This window comes from Olea europaea, chromosome 1 (genome assembly GCF_002742605.1).
Source record: "Olea europaea var. sylvestris chromosome 1, O_europaea_v1, whole genome shotgun sequence".
Taxonomy (NCBI): domain Eukaryota; kingdom Viridiplantae; phylum Streptophyta; class Magnoliopsida; order Lamiales; family Oleaceae; genus Olea; species Olea europaea.
In genome coordinates this window covers 4,502,609-4,516,024 of record NC_036237.1, presented here as the reverse complement: position 1 = coordinate 4,516,024, position 13,416 = coordinate 4,502,609, and the positions used below count along the sequence as shown (strand labels likewise).

Here is a 13,416-nt window from a genome sequence, read left to right as displayed (position 1 = left end):
AACATGTGTGTCGAATTGTGTGTGGTTTAGCTCAATTTCCATGGCATTTGATTGTAATGTGTAGGATAGTGTATATATTTAGATTATCAAATGCAAGATTCCACATAATGCACCATGAAGTTCGAGAACGAATTTTATCGAACAGGTAACACTCATTCATTGTGAACCTTATAAAACACCGAAAGTGTGATGTGCCATCAATCCAAAACACAATCCAAGTTCAACATTCACAAATCCAACAACTACCTAATGCCCATTCTCCACAAACAAGTTCAAAGATTAATATCGCATGACCAACAAAAGTAGAGGAAAGTACATAGAGGTAATAGGAAAATGAACTCACCTTGAATTCACTATGGAGGCATGGAGTGTCGATATATATGGGGATAATGGGGGGAGTGTAGTGAAATAAGGGAGTGATTCGTGTGAGAATGTGGTGTGTGAAGTTGAGAGTGTGTGAGGCAAGAAAGGGGAAAATGAGAGAGTAATGGCTCGATCATGGTTTAAAACCATGACCGAGATCTACTATGCGGCCTCATAGTACTAATCTATGCGGTCGCACAGTAATAAAAATTTCCCTAAATATATGTTCGGCTACTGTCTATACTCGCATAGACATTATGTCTATGCGATCGCATAGACCAATTTTTTCTCTCTCTTTTTTTAAAACGTTCTTTTATCTAAAAAAGCATGAACCATGCTTCCAAACACCCAAAATCATTTCAAACTCACCGACTATGTGTGTATTGCCTAGAAAATTATGAGGATGATAATTCGATCCAATTAACATGCATGTACGACCGATGACCTAGAAAAATGCAAATACGAAAATGAAATAATTCTAAAAATAATGTGAAAAGTAAGCTAATAGAAGGATACAGTAGGTTGCCTCCCACCCAGCGCTAGATTATAGTCGATAGCTCGACTTTACCTTATTGCGTCATTTTGGTGGTCTAAAATGAACGGTAGACTTTTCCTTCGAAAAATCATCGCCTCAATAGTGCTTCAAACACTGTCTATTGACCTTGAATATCTCCTTGCTATCGTGAGTGATCTCAACTCCCCCATGTGGAAAAACCTGTGTAATAGTATACGGACCAGACCACCTCCATCGTAGCTTACCTGGAAACAGCTTAAGTCTAGAGTTGTAGAGTAGCACTTTTTGCCCCACCGTAAATTCACGCCTCTGAATGTACATATCATGTCATTTCTTGGTGCGCTCTTTGTAGAGTCTTGAATTCTCGTAGGCTTCCATTCTGAGCTCATCCAGCTCATTAAGTTGTAGTAGACGTTTTTCACCAGCAGCCTTCAAATCCAAATTCAATTTCTTCATTGCCTAGTAAGCATGATGCTCTATCTCAAGAGGTAAGTGGCATGCTTTCCCAAAAACCAGTTGATATGGAAACTTTCCTATAGGGGTCTTGAATGCAGTCCTGTAGGCCCACAGGGTGTCGTCCAGTTTCTTAGACCAATCTTTTCGTGACGAGCTTACTGTGACTTCAAGTATTCGCTTCAATTGCCTATTGGACACTTCGACCTGTCCGCTGGTTTGGGAATGATATGTAGTGGCTACATGATGTTTAACGTCATATTTAGCCAACAATTGTTCAAACTAATGATTGTAGAAATGTTTGCCCCAGTCACTGATTATAGCCCTCGGTGTGCCAAAGCGGGTAAAAAAAAATTTCTTTAGAAACTCAATCACCACCTTCCCATCATTGGTAGGCATTGCAACGGCCTCTACCCATTGCAATACATAATCCACAGCCACTAATATGTACTGATTAGAGAAGGATGGGGGGAATGGACCTATGAAGTCGATCCCCCATACGTCGAATAGTTCCACCTCCAAGATACTGTTCAAAGGCATTTCGTTACTCCTGGATATATTACCGGTCCGTTGACAACGGTCACACCTCTTCACGAATTCAAAAGCATCCTTAAACAATGTAGGCCAGTAAAAACCTGATTGAAGGATCTTCGCCGTTGTTTTTGAAGCACCAAAATGCCCTGCATATGTAGATGAATGACAATGTTCTAATATCAAAGGCGCTTCTTCCTCAGGTACGCAGTGACAAACGATTTGATCAGTCCCCCGCCTATAAAGAATGGGGCCCTCCCAAAAACAATACTTCAATTCAGCGAAAAATTTCTTCTTCTGGTGACTGGAGTAATCAGGCGGCATGATAGACCTGGCCAAGTAGTTAACTATGTCCGCATCCCAGGGTGCCTCCTCCACACCAAAAATCTGTTCATCTGGGAAGACTTCATTGATTTCCACTATCTTGTCTATTTTGTGGTCTCGAGTCGAGACAAGTGGTCTGCCACCATGTTTCTACTGCCCTTCTTATCCCTAATTTCCAAGTCAAACTTTTGAAGTAACAGTATCCAATGAATGAGACGTGGCTTTACATCCTTCTTTTCCATTAAGTACTTGATAGCAGCGTGATCTGTGTAAACAATGACCTTTAACCCCACAAGGTATGATCGAAATTTGTCAAAGGTGTAGACTGCGGCAAGGAGCTTTTTCTCTGTAGTGGCATAATTGAGTTGAGCGTCATTCAAGGTCTTACTTGCATAGTAGATCATGTGAAATATCTTATTTCTTCATTGTCCCAATACTGCCCCAACAACAAAATCACTGGCATCGCACATTAATTCAAATGGCAGGTTCTAATCTGGTGTGATGATCACGGGTGCTGAAATCAACTTCTCTTTCAAGCTGTTAAAAGCTAGCAAACATTCATCCATGAACTCAAATGTAGATTCCTTCATCAATAAATAGCACAGTGGTTTAGTAATCTTTGAGAAATCCTTGATGAACCTTCTATAGAAATCGCCATGCCCGAGGAAACTACGAACACCTTTCACTGATGTAGGTGGTGATAATTTCTCGATCCCCTGAATCTTTACTCTGTCCACTTCAATACTCTTTTCTGAGATTCTGTGTCCTAGCACGATTCCTTCCTGTACCATAAAGTGGCATTTTTCCCAATTCAATACCAAGTTAGTCTCCATACACCGCTGTAGCACAAGACTCAAATGCTCCAAGAACTCATCAAACGAAGACCCGAACACTAAGAAGTCATTCATGAATACCTCATGAATTTCTCAATCATATCTGAGAAGATAGCCATTATACAGCACTGAAAAGTTATAGGAGCATTGCATAAACCAAACGGTATCCTATGGTATGCAAAGGTACCGTAGGGACAAGTGAAAGTTGTCTTCTCCTAATTGTCAAGTGCTACTTGAATCTGATTATACCCGGAATACCCATCTAGAAAATAGTAATGGGAATGCCCTGCTAGTCTTTCTAGTATCTGATCAATGAACGGTAGTGAAAAGTGATCCTTTCGAGTAGCAGCATTTAGTTTGCGGTAATCGATGCAAACTCTCCATCCAGTCACTGTTCGTGTAGGAATCAACTCATTTTTCTCGTTTTCTATCACTATGATACCCCCTTTCTTGGGAACAACCTATACTGTACTGATCCATGCACTATCTGATATTGGATAGATGGTGCCTGTGTTGAGCAACTTCAATACCTCAGCCCTCACCACTTCCTTCATGTGTGGATTCAATCTTCGCTGACCATCAATGCTTGGTTTGAATTTTTCCTCAATGAGTATTTTGTGCATGCACAGTGACGAGTTGATCCCCTTGATATCTGCAATAGACCATTCAATGGCTATTTTATTCTCCCTTAGCATCCGAAATAGTTTCTCTTCCTCTACTTCACTAACAGTACTTGAAATAATAACTGGAAGTGTAGAAGATTCCCCCAAATAAGCATATCGAAGGTATGGTGGCAATTGCTTGAGTTCCAATTTGGGAGGTTACTGAATAGATGGCACTGACTTTGTAGTCCTAGTTCCCAGCTCTTCGAAGTAACTTCTGCGCATGTATGGTGGATTGGTTTCCAGAAACCATGCACATGTTTTAATCTCACTTGAATCAGTGTGAGTGGATTGAGAATGTGCAATGCACGCCTTGTATGCATCAGAAGGATGATGTAGCCGAAATGTATCTTGAATTATTCTATCAATTACATCGATCTGAAAACAGCTGTCTGACTCGGTAGGGAATTCCATTGCCTTGAACACGTTGAAAGAGATTTGCTCTTCGCCAAGCCTCAGTATAAGATGCCCTTTCTGAACATCGACAATTACTCTTTCAGTAGCTAAGAAAGATTGCCCCAATGTGAGTGGAACATCCTTATCTTCCTCCATATCTAAGATGAGAAAATCGACTAGAAATATGAACTTCTCCACTTTTACCAACACGTCTTCAATGATCCCTCTTGAATGTGTAAAGGATCGATCTGCTACCTGTAATGTAACTGTTGTGGCCTTAGCTTCTCCTAAGCTGAGTTTCTTGAAAACAGAAAGAGACATTAAATTAATACTTGCACCTAAATTACACAACGCTTTATCAAAATGACAATTTCCAATAGTGCAAGGTACAGTAAAACTCCCTGAATCCTTTAATTTTGGAGGCAGCTTTCTCTGGATTCTAGCACTGCATTCCTCAGTTAGCATCACTGTTTCATTTTCTTCTATCTTTTGCTTGTTGGAGAGGATATCCTTGAGAAATTTCGCATAACTTAGCATTTGAACAAGTGCCTCAGCAAATGGGATGTTGATGTGTAATTTCTTGAAAACTTCAAGAAACTTACTATATTGCTGATCCAATTTCTACTTTTCAACCTCTGTGGGAATGGAATAGGAGGCTCATGAGGGTTGATAGGAATGGCAGCTGTACCCCGTGATGTATTGGAATTCTTCTTGACCACATCCCCTATTATTTGTTCAGTCTGTTCCATAATTTCATCATCTGAGGTTGGTGCTGATTCCTTGCTAGCTACCAATCTTTTTACATATATCTCTGGCAGTTGTACTTCACTTCTGGTTGTTATAGCCTTTGCGTGCTCCTTAGGGTTGATTTCAGTGTTGCTGGGCAAGTTTCCTGGTACTCTACCCGTCATGGAGATTGACATCTATCTCATTTATGTTTCCAAATTGTTGATTGCTGCACTTTGGTCTGGAAGAGTTGCATCTATTTTTCGTATAAACAGGTTGTTGGCTTCCATATACCGATTGGTTGTTGCCATGAACTTCTCAAACATCTCTTCCAATGGTGGCTTTTTATCCTGTTGCTGATATTGACCTTATGACCTGTTTTGATTCTGATTACTCCACGAGAAGTTTAGGTGTTTTCTCCAGCACTGATTGAAGGTTTTCGAATGTGGGTTGTTCTGTTGGCCTTGACCCCATTGCACAAAATCTGTATGTTCGACCCTTTGTGCGAGAATTGGACAATTAATAGTATTGTGGTCTGCTCCACACTCTTCACAGCTAGGCTTCTTGACTTGTTTTGCAGTGGCGATCTGTGAAATGCTCTCAACCTTATGGAACAAAGAGTCTATCTTTGCAGACAATGCTATGTAAGTATCTACTTCATAAACCCCCGGCGTTCTCTTCTGAACCACTCGATCTGTAGACCACATGGCTGAAGTTGTAGCCATTCTCTCAAATAGCTCCCATGCTTTGTCAATTGTTCTTGTGGAGATAGACCCGTCAGATGATGAATCCACCATGCTCTTGAAGGATGGAAGTAGTCCAGTGTAGAAAAATCAGATCTGTGTCTTCTTGTCAAAGCCGTGTTGCGGACACTTCCTTAACATATTTTTGAAATGATTCCATGCCTCTTCAAATGATTCGGACTCACATTGGTTGAATATAGAGATATCATGTCACATTTTGGATACCTTAGCTGGCGAGAAGAATTTGGTGCAGAATTTGTGGGCTAGCTTGTTCCAAGTGGTGATGCTTACGACGGGATGTGAATCCAGCCATTCAAGTACTTTATCCAGTAAGGTGTGTGGAAACAACCGCAGTCGTATAGCATCATCCGAGATACCCTGGTAACTAAAGTGTTGGCATATATCCAAAAATCGAGATATGTGTGTATGCGGATTTTCACTAGCCATCCCGTGGTATTGATGCCCATTCTGAAATAGTTGAATCACATTTGTTTTTAGCTGGAAATTCGATTGCCCAAATGGAGGATACACAATGCTAGATTGACTTTGAACCACCAACATAGCCATGAAGTCCCCGAGTACTGTATTTGCATCATCTTCAACTGCCATGCCTTCGTTGAGTGGAATTACCGATCGATTTTACTCGTTAGCCATTTGTTGTGCCGCTCTTGCTTCTTTTTGCCTGTAACGAAATGTGCGTTCGATCTCTGGATCTATGAGAACCAAGTCTTGATCAGGTGCTCCTTGCATACAAGCCCTGAGATAGCAAAATTAAAACAAAATTAAATTGAAGTAATAATAAATTAAACCTAGTAAGTTGACTGCTACTAATCTAAATAAGTTCGAACTAGTGTCACAAAAGATAAAATTAAAACTAAATTTCAATCCCCGGTAACGACGTCAAAAACTTGTTCACGAAATTATTTGTTTCGATTCAAAACCCACCGCAAGAGTACAGTTTGTTAACAAGTAGTAAAATGGACTATGAGTCCAAGTATCGATCCCACAAGGATTGAATTAGTTCAAATTAACCTATTATGACCTTAACCGAATCACAAAAATCAAATTGAGGTTTTGTACTTTAACTAACAAGATGTAACCTTTGATGCAAGTATGAATTAAGAATTATACTAAATGCAAAATAACTTGGATGCAATTCACTAGAATTTTATGGAATTAATGGATATACTAACGCACTAGGATCATGAATCCCCAAGCAATACCCATTCAATTGTCAACTATGCAACTTTGACACGCAGTTCCACAAAAGATGAATCAATATTCCTATTTTAATTTAGCAATCTCTCTCGAGCAATGCCAAACCTATCCTAATATATGATTCGACTATATTTCTATGACGAATACTAACAGACCGAAATGCATTATAAATTCACGAATATCCAATGATTCACATAAGGCATAGAGATATATTTCTATCCCCTATCGGACCCTATGATGACTTATACTATGTCGAACCTATTTTCCTTCTTTCGAATGCATAAAACAGGCCACCACAATCATATAATTATGTGTACAACAATCATATGAAAATAAAAATGTAATAAATCAATCAAATCCGGAACTTGTGTTCAAATACGTCAAAAATCCAAGTCAACAATCAAACGTAGTATTACAAGGTTCATCGATCTCCTAGCAATGATAAATCTAGCCTAACATGCTAAAAAGAAGAAAACACAAAAATATTTGAAGAAACGTCATCACCCGAATCAATCTTCAATCCAATCTTCACTTGGCGCGATGTTGTTCTCTTATTTTATCCTTTATTTCTCCTTCAAATTCTCTCAAAAACATGTAAAAAATGGCGTCCCCTCATGTTCTGATCGAGTTTTTGTATTTATAGGACCCTAAAAATATTGTTTCTATAAGAGTTTTGGCGGAAAAAGGAAACAACAATTTTACCCTAATGTTGCTCTATGCGACCGCATAGAGCAACTCTATGCGGTCGCATAGAGTAAATTTTTGGTGCCTTTTTGTCTTTGGTATGCTAGTATGCGACCGCATAGATGGTAGCACTATGCGGTCGCATAGTACTACCAACTATGGCAGATGTGCGTTTTGGTCCTCCCACTTGCATCCTTCACTTCTTGGCATCTTCTCTTCATTCTTTTCATTTCATCATCCCATGATATCGTCAATTGGCAATTGGCTTAATCAATTTCTCTATTTGTTCATCTGATCAACTTTTGGATATTTTCACTTTAGTCCCAAACTTTCACTTTGCATCATTTTAGTCCTTTTTTGCGCTTTTCTCCTGAATTTCACCATGTTCATCTTTGTTCCCTAAAATTCACAAATGTATGAGATTAAGTCACAATTCAATCATTTTCCTTATTATTAAGTCATGTTTGTGTTCTAAATAAGTGTGCAAAAACACACTTATCAGAGTTCATTCGCCAATGGACCCTCATGGTCTATTGGGCACAAGTCGATGCCTCCTCCATCTTGTTAAAAACAACAATTGTAACATTAACGGACATTAGTTCAATATTTCTAGTTTGCGTATTAGGGAATGAGACGAAAGTATTAAAAATTTTGAATTCCTTATAATTAACACACATAACATTCACTTCCTGGTTCCTACTAGGCAATCGACCCTCATGTTCATCCGAGCATGGGTCGATACCTCCTCCATCTAGTTCAAAATCACAGTTGCAATATTAACAGACTGTCATCGATTCCTAGTTTGGGTACTACTGAAATGACGTTATACTTATTAATCTGAACTTTTAAACTATTAAGTGATTAACGCACATCTTGCTATAAATTTTCATGTACTCTAGGCTCATATGCATCCATCGTAGTTGCAGAGATGGTAGAACCGGATGGGGTCACATGTGTCGATATGAATTCCTTGAGTCTTGGAAATTCAGAAGTCACATGCTGATTGATACTGTTCGGAGTCACATTTCGATGAGGATTCGTTGATCCAACAACAATTTCTCAAATTTCTCTCTCATCAAGGGTGTTCCAAAATTTACAGTTAGGCGATGGGTTGTTGACGGTGCATGCACGTGAAAAGTATGTCTGGGCGCGCAAGGCGTGGAAAACACACCCGTTTGCCCTCCAAGGGTATGTTCACAGTTGCTGTCTCCACTATCACCGTCACTTGACTCGTCGCCGGTGCCATCTCCACTGTTATCATCACTTGACTCTTCATTGCCATTATTTTCACCCGAACGGTCATCACCACCAAACGTCTCATCCTTCGAGTCTCATTTTGTAGTCTTTTGTTCTTTAGCTTCCCCTATAGACAATCCATCATTTCCTTCGCTGTCCACTTGCTGAACGTGAAACTGTGGAGTGATAATATTCTTGGTAATGTCGTCCAAATCAAGTACAGTAGTATCTTCGATAGGCACGAGAGTGGAGATATGTGGTTGATCACGCTCCTCGTCAGTGGGATGCCGTGTCACATGCACGTGTGGCTACGAAAATAGAAATTGAGTGTCCATGGGAATGTATTCTATACAGTTTCCAAATTAAATGATTGATTAGAAATTCAACAAGATCAAATACCTACATATTGTTGAAGAATGCCTCATAGGTACGTTGCTGCGGTTGTTTTGTGGATGTCCAGCTAAGAAGCATTGGCGATCGTTGACCAAGCCTCTGACCAAACCATTCACCAATTTCAAATACCGCCTCAAACGCCCATATTTGTCCCAAAAAAATACCATTGTAATAAGAGTTTCCATACACATGACAATATCTTTGTATTGAATTAATGAATACATCATCAGAAATAATTATTCGTACTTGCATGGTAATGGACAAGTCGTGAATTGTATAACTAATCTCCCTATCCTTCCTTACCTTAGCCTTTTGAAATTTCCTTGCCTACTACCCCTAAATCCCCTTAATAGACGATTGTACCCCACACTATCCCAAAGGTAGTCCAAAAATATGTCCAAGTTATCGGTGATTGACAATATGTCAATATTGGTACCCACATTATTATTCAGAGCATTGAATACTCTTTCGGGAATTAAAGTAAGGTCGAGCTTGTATCGATCAGCTCAGGCATCGACAGTCGGAGAAAAGCCTTCTCCAATTGGGCACATGAAATCTTCTCCATGGATTTGAAGTATTTGTCCTTGAGTCTCCTTTTTTCCATGACCTTAGTAAATTGATCACCTTCCGGAGTGAGACCATATTTTAATCCCTTCACGATCGCATACTCTTGCAGCCTGAACCTAGTCAAGTGCCATTGTACATTGAACCACAATTCTTTTGTCTTATCTGTTCAAATATATCTGAACAATAATTGTTGGATTAATTGGGTTGAGAATTGTATGTCAAGAAGCTCAGCCAGGAATCCAAGGCATGAGTTGCCGACATCTTTCTGTTGTAGATCATCAAAATTCTCTATGATGACTTTTAGGTAATTGAAATTGCTTCTTTGAGAAATGTGGGTGGAAAGCAAAAAATGTTAGATCATAACATTTCATACATGTTAATACCAAATACACATGTAATGTTCGGATGAACAAAAGTTGGATGTGTGAACAAATGTATTCCAAACTGATTTGTCGAAAAACTATTATATGTCAAAAAAAAATATCTTTAACTATCGAGAACGATAGTTAATCTTGATAGATGACTCGAATCATCTGTCGAGAATTACTGAAATGAACTGTAGTGAATGAAAGTTCACCGTGACGAATAAGTCACATAACAGATGCGTCGAGAAGTGTTGACCTACACCCTTGTGTTATAGAATCAAATTAGAACCCTTTACTTGAATTCTGATTTCATTCAATAATAACTTTTAATGAAACTAATAGTTCCATTACAAGCAACCAAGTAATTGTCAATAAATCAAATGGACAATTTCTAACGATTTCATTTTATCGGCAATAACTTATGACAATTTCTTATCCGTAGGATTTCAATTCTACTCCATTTAACTCACCAATTAACAACGTATATATTGAATAGTCAAAGTGGATTTATGGACATAGATGCCATTCACATATTTGGACATGAAAAATTGGTTTCCATTAATTATATATTGATATCATCAAATACAACAACAAATATGTATCAATAATACAGTGTGTAAAAATTCTTAAACATGAAGTACTAAACCAATACCTAAGGTATTAAATATTTCACTTGAATTAATAGTTATAGTTTATAAAATATTATCAAACAATTTGGAATAAATTAACCTTAACTTTTTAGTAGGAAATCAATGTTTGTATCCATCTTAGTATTATTACCTCTCTAACGGATTTAAGCCTTTAGCTATAGCGAATTAGAATTTCATATTAATTATAATGAAATATGTCCGTGCTTACACGTGTGTGAATGTAATTCTACAACAGACCATAATTCAACAAAGATTTTGCAATAGATTCATCATATTATTAACCACCAAACAAACCATAAGATGTGTAACCATACCATAACTTAAATAGTTTCTGATGGCGAAGCAGCAGCTACGTTTGACATCAGAGAAATGCTAGCCAATCCATAAAAAGGTCTAATAAGGTAGAATCTTGATTCTTGAACCAACTGACGTTTAATGGGTACGATTTGTATGAATTAATTCATGAGACCCTATTTTATTTCCTGTTAGTTTATTTAGCCCTTGTTTGAGCAACGTTCTTGCCAAAAAAAAAAAAAAAAATACATTCTTCGACGGTTATTTGACCTCATTTCAACTGCACATTCTTCAATAAAATAATATTATACGTAAATTCAAAATTTTTCCTTATTTTTTAACCACATATTTTCCATCAATACACTATTTAAAAAGTATTTTTTTGGGCAAGAACGTGACTCAAACAAGGACTTAGTCTTAAATTGGAACCAGTCATTTACTAGATTTCCAATTATGTTGTTCAATAATAATTTTTCAAATTAAATAATCCAAAAATAAACTTTTCAAGAAAGATATTATTATAACTCGATACCTAGTTTTCACCCAAATGCAAGACTGGCCATAAGTCCAAAATGATACAAATATATAATATAATTTAATCTAAACGAAACAAAATCGTAAATATATTAAACTTAAATTAGTAGGCACCTCGATCATCTTGGACGCACAAGGTGTTGGGACTTTACTCAAACATGCACAGCGGAAATAAACAGTTTCAATTCCCATCAAGATTCATCTTTTTATTTAGATAAGAATTGTGATGAGAAATATACCTTTTAATGAATTTTGCAAACTCTTTTGCGTTATCTTTACTCCAGCAACTTGAATCTGCCTCCCACAGCTGTCCGATTGTCCAGCTTCCAATGAAATCCACACAGAGAATAGACTGCAACGGCTAGGATTTTTCCTCTTGTGCCAGCAAGAATTATGAAAACAATATGGATCTTAAACCCTAGCCATGTATTTATATAAACTCAAACGAGCTCGGTCCGGTCTGGTCCAATATTTAATTAATCCATTTAATAAACCCAGTCCGTGAATTAATTAATCCAATTAATTAATTCGGGGATATAAATAATCAATCCAATTAATTAATTTATCCAACGATTATTAAATTAATTAATTGGCAATTTGCAATCTTCCAATTTTCTTTTGTGTGCGACCCATCAGGTTCTCGACCACGATGCCTAACGACGTGAAATATTATTTTGATCTAATCAAAATTGATAAATTAAACACCTTTCTAATTTATCACAAATTCACACTCGTTGTCCCAGATTGACATCTATCAATGTATTAGGGCAACACATATGACGGAAAATGTCACGTGGTATGACAAAACCAAAACTGTTTATCTACCATGAAACTATAATCCCTTCTTCAATATGATCCGATCAACTACGAGATATAGAAGTGTGTCAATCTCGATTATCGATCATATCTTTCATTCTACTATTTAGTCAATATGAGTCGAAAACTCTTTTTCGACTTATATGTATACCTTGGCCAAGGATTTCATTATTGACTTAATTGAACAAAATGCAGATCACAATCTCTTACTATCTAAGAATGACGAATCCTCTATTGATCATTCACATCCTTCATATGGTTCTTAACATACCCGAACGATATCGTATTAGCGGCCATTGGCAGAGCAACATCCAACACCGTCAAAGCATGACTGTCCTCATTCAAGGCACTATGAAAACCTCAAGTCATAGGACCAATTCCACTACCGAACGTTAGAGATTAACCACTGACACTCAGATAGTTATCCATGTGGAATCTCTTAGCGGGTCTCCAATATTTTGTTCTATAACAAAACATCCACGTGAAGTGTCACCACACTTTAGCTCGTGAGATCAGCTACTTACTTCACAAATAAGAAATACCACATGTGATGGTCTATCTGTATTAACGATATTCATATCTCGTTATTACTTACTACCACGATTTATTCAAGATCCAATCATACGTAATTTATATTTCACAATCACAACTCCTTGTGATTAACAAATTACTTAAACTTAGATCTTCAGACTCTATTATTTAATATTATTTAATATATCTTGTCAAAATTAAATGCATTAAAATATATTAAAAGTGTTTACAACTTAAATCGATTGGATCTAGGGCATAAAACTTACAAACTCCCACTTGCACTAGATCCAATCACTCATGTATCTAATACCATAAGCGTCCATATGACGATCATGTTTCTGTTGTGACAACGGCTTTGTCAACGGATCTGCAATATTGTCATCTATGAGAACTCGCTCTATCGTTACCTTCACTTGTGCGATAGCTCCATTGTTATCATAATACAAAGGTATGGGATCAACAATGCTAGAAACGACTCCAAGTTCATTAATGAACTTCTTGATCCAGACAGCTTCCTTCGCTACTTCAGAAGCAGCAATGTACTCGACTTCCGTCGTTGAATTTGCGGTTGTCTCCTGTTTGG

The 13,416-nt window shown here is 37.6% G+C and overlaps 1 protein-coding gene across 1 annotated transcript; it reads right to left on the bottom strand.

Annotated features, from left to right (window-relative positions):
* Positions 1-3,839: 3,839 nt before the first annotated feature.
* Positions 3,840-4,987, bottom strand: LOC111403337. Its single transcript, XM_023031797.1, has 4 exons — positions 4,679-4,987; positions 4,467-4,586; positions 4,281-4,376; positions 3,840-4,154 (listed from the first exon to the last, which is right to left on the bottom strand). The coding sequence occupies exons 1-4, from the start codon at positions 4,985-4,987 to the stop codon at positions 3,840-3,842; spliced, it is 840 nt and encodes a 279-aa protein (XP_022887565.1).
* Between the last annotated feature and the right edge of the window lie 8,429 nt (positions 4,988-13,416).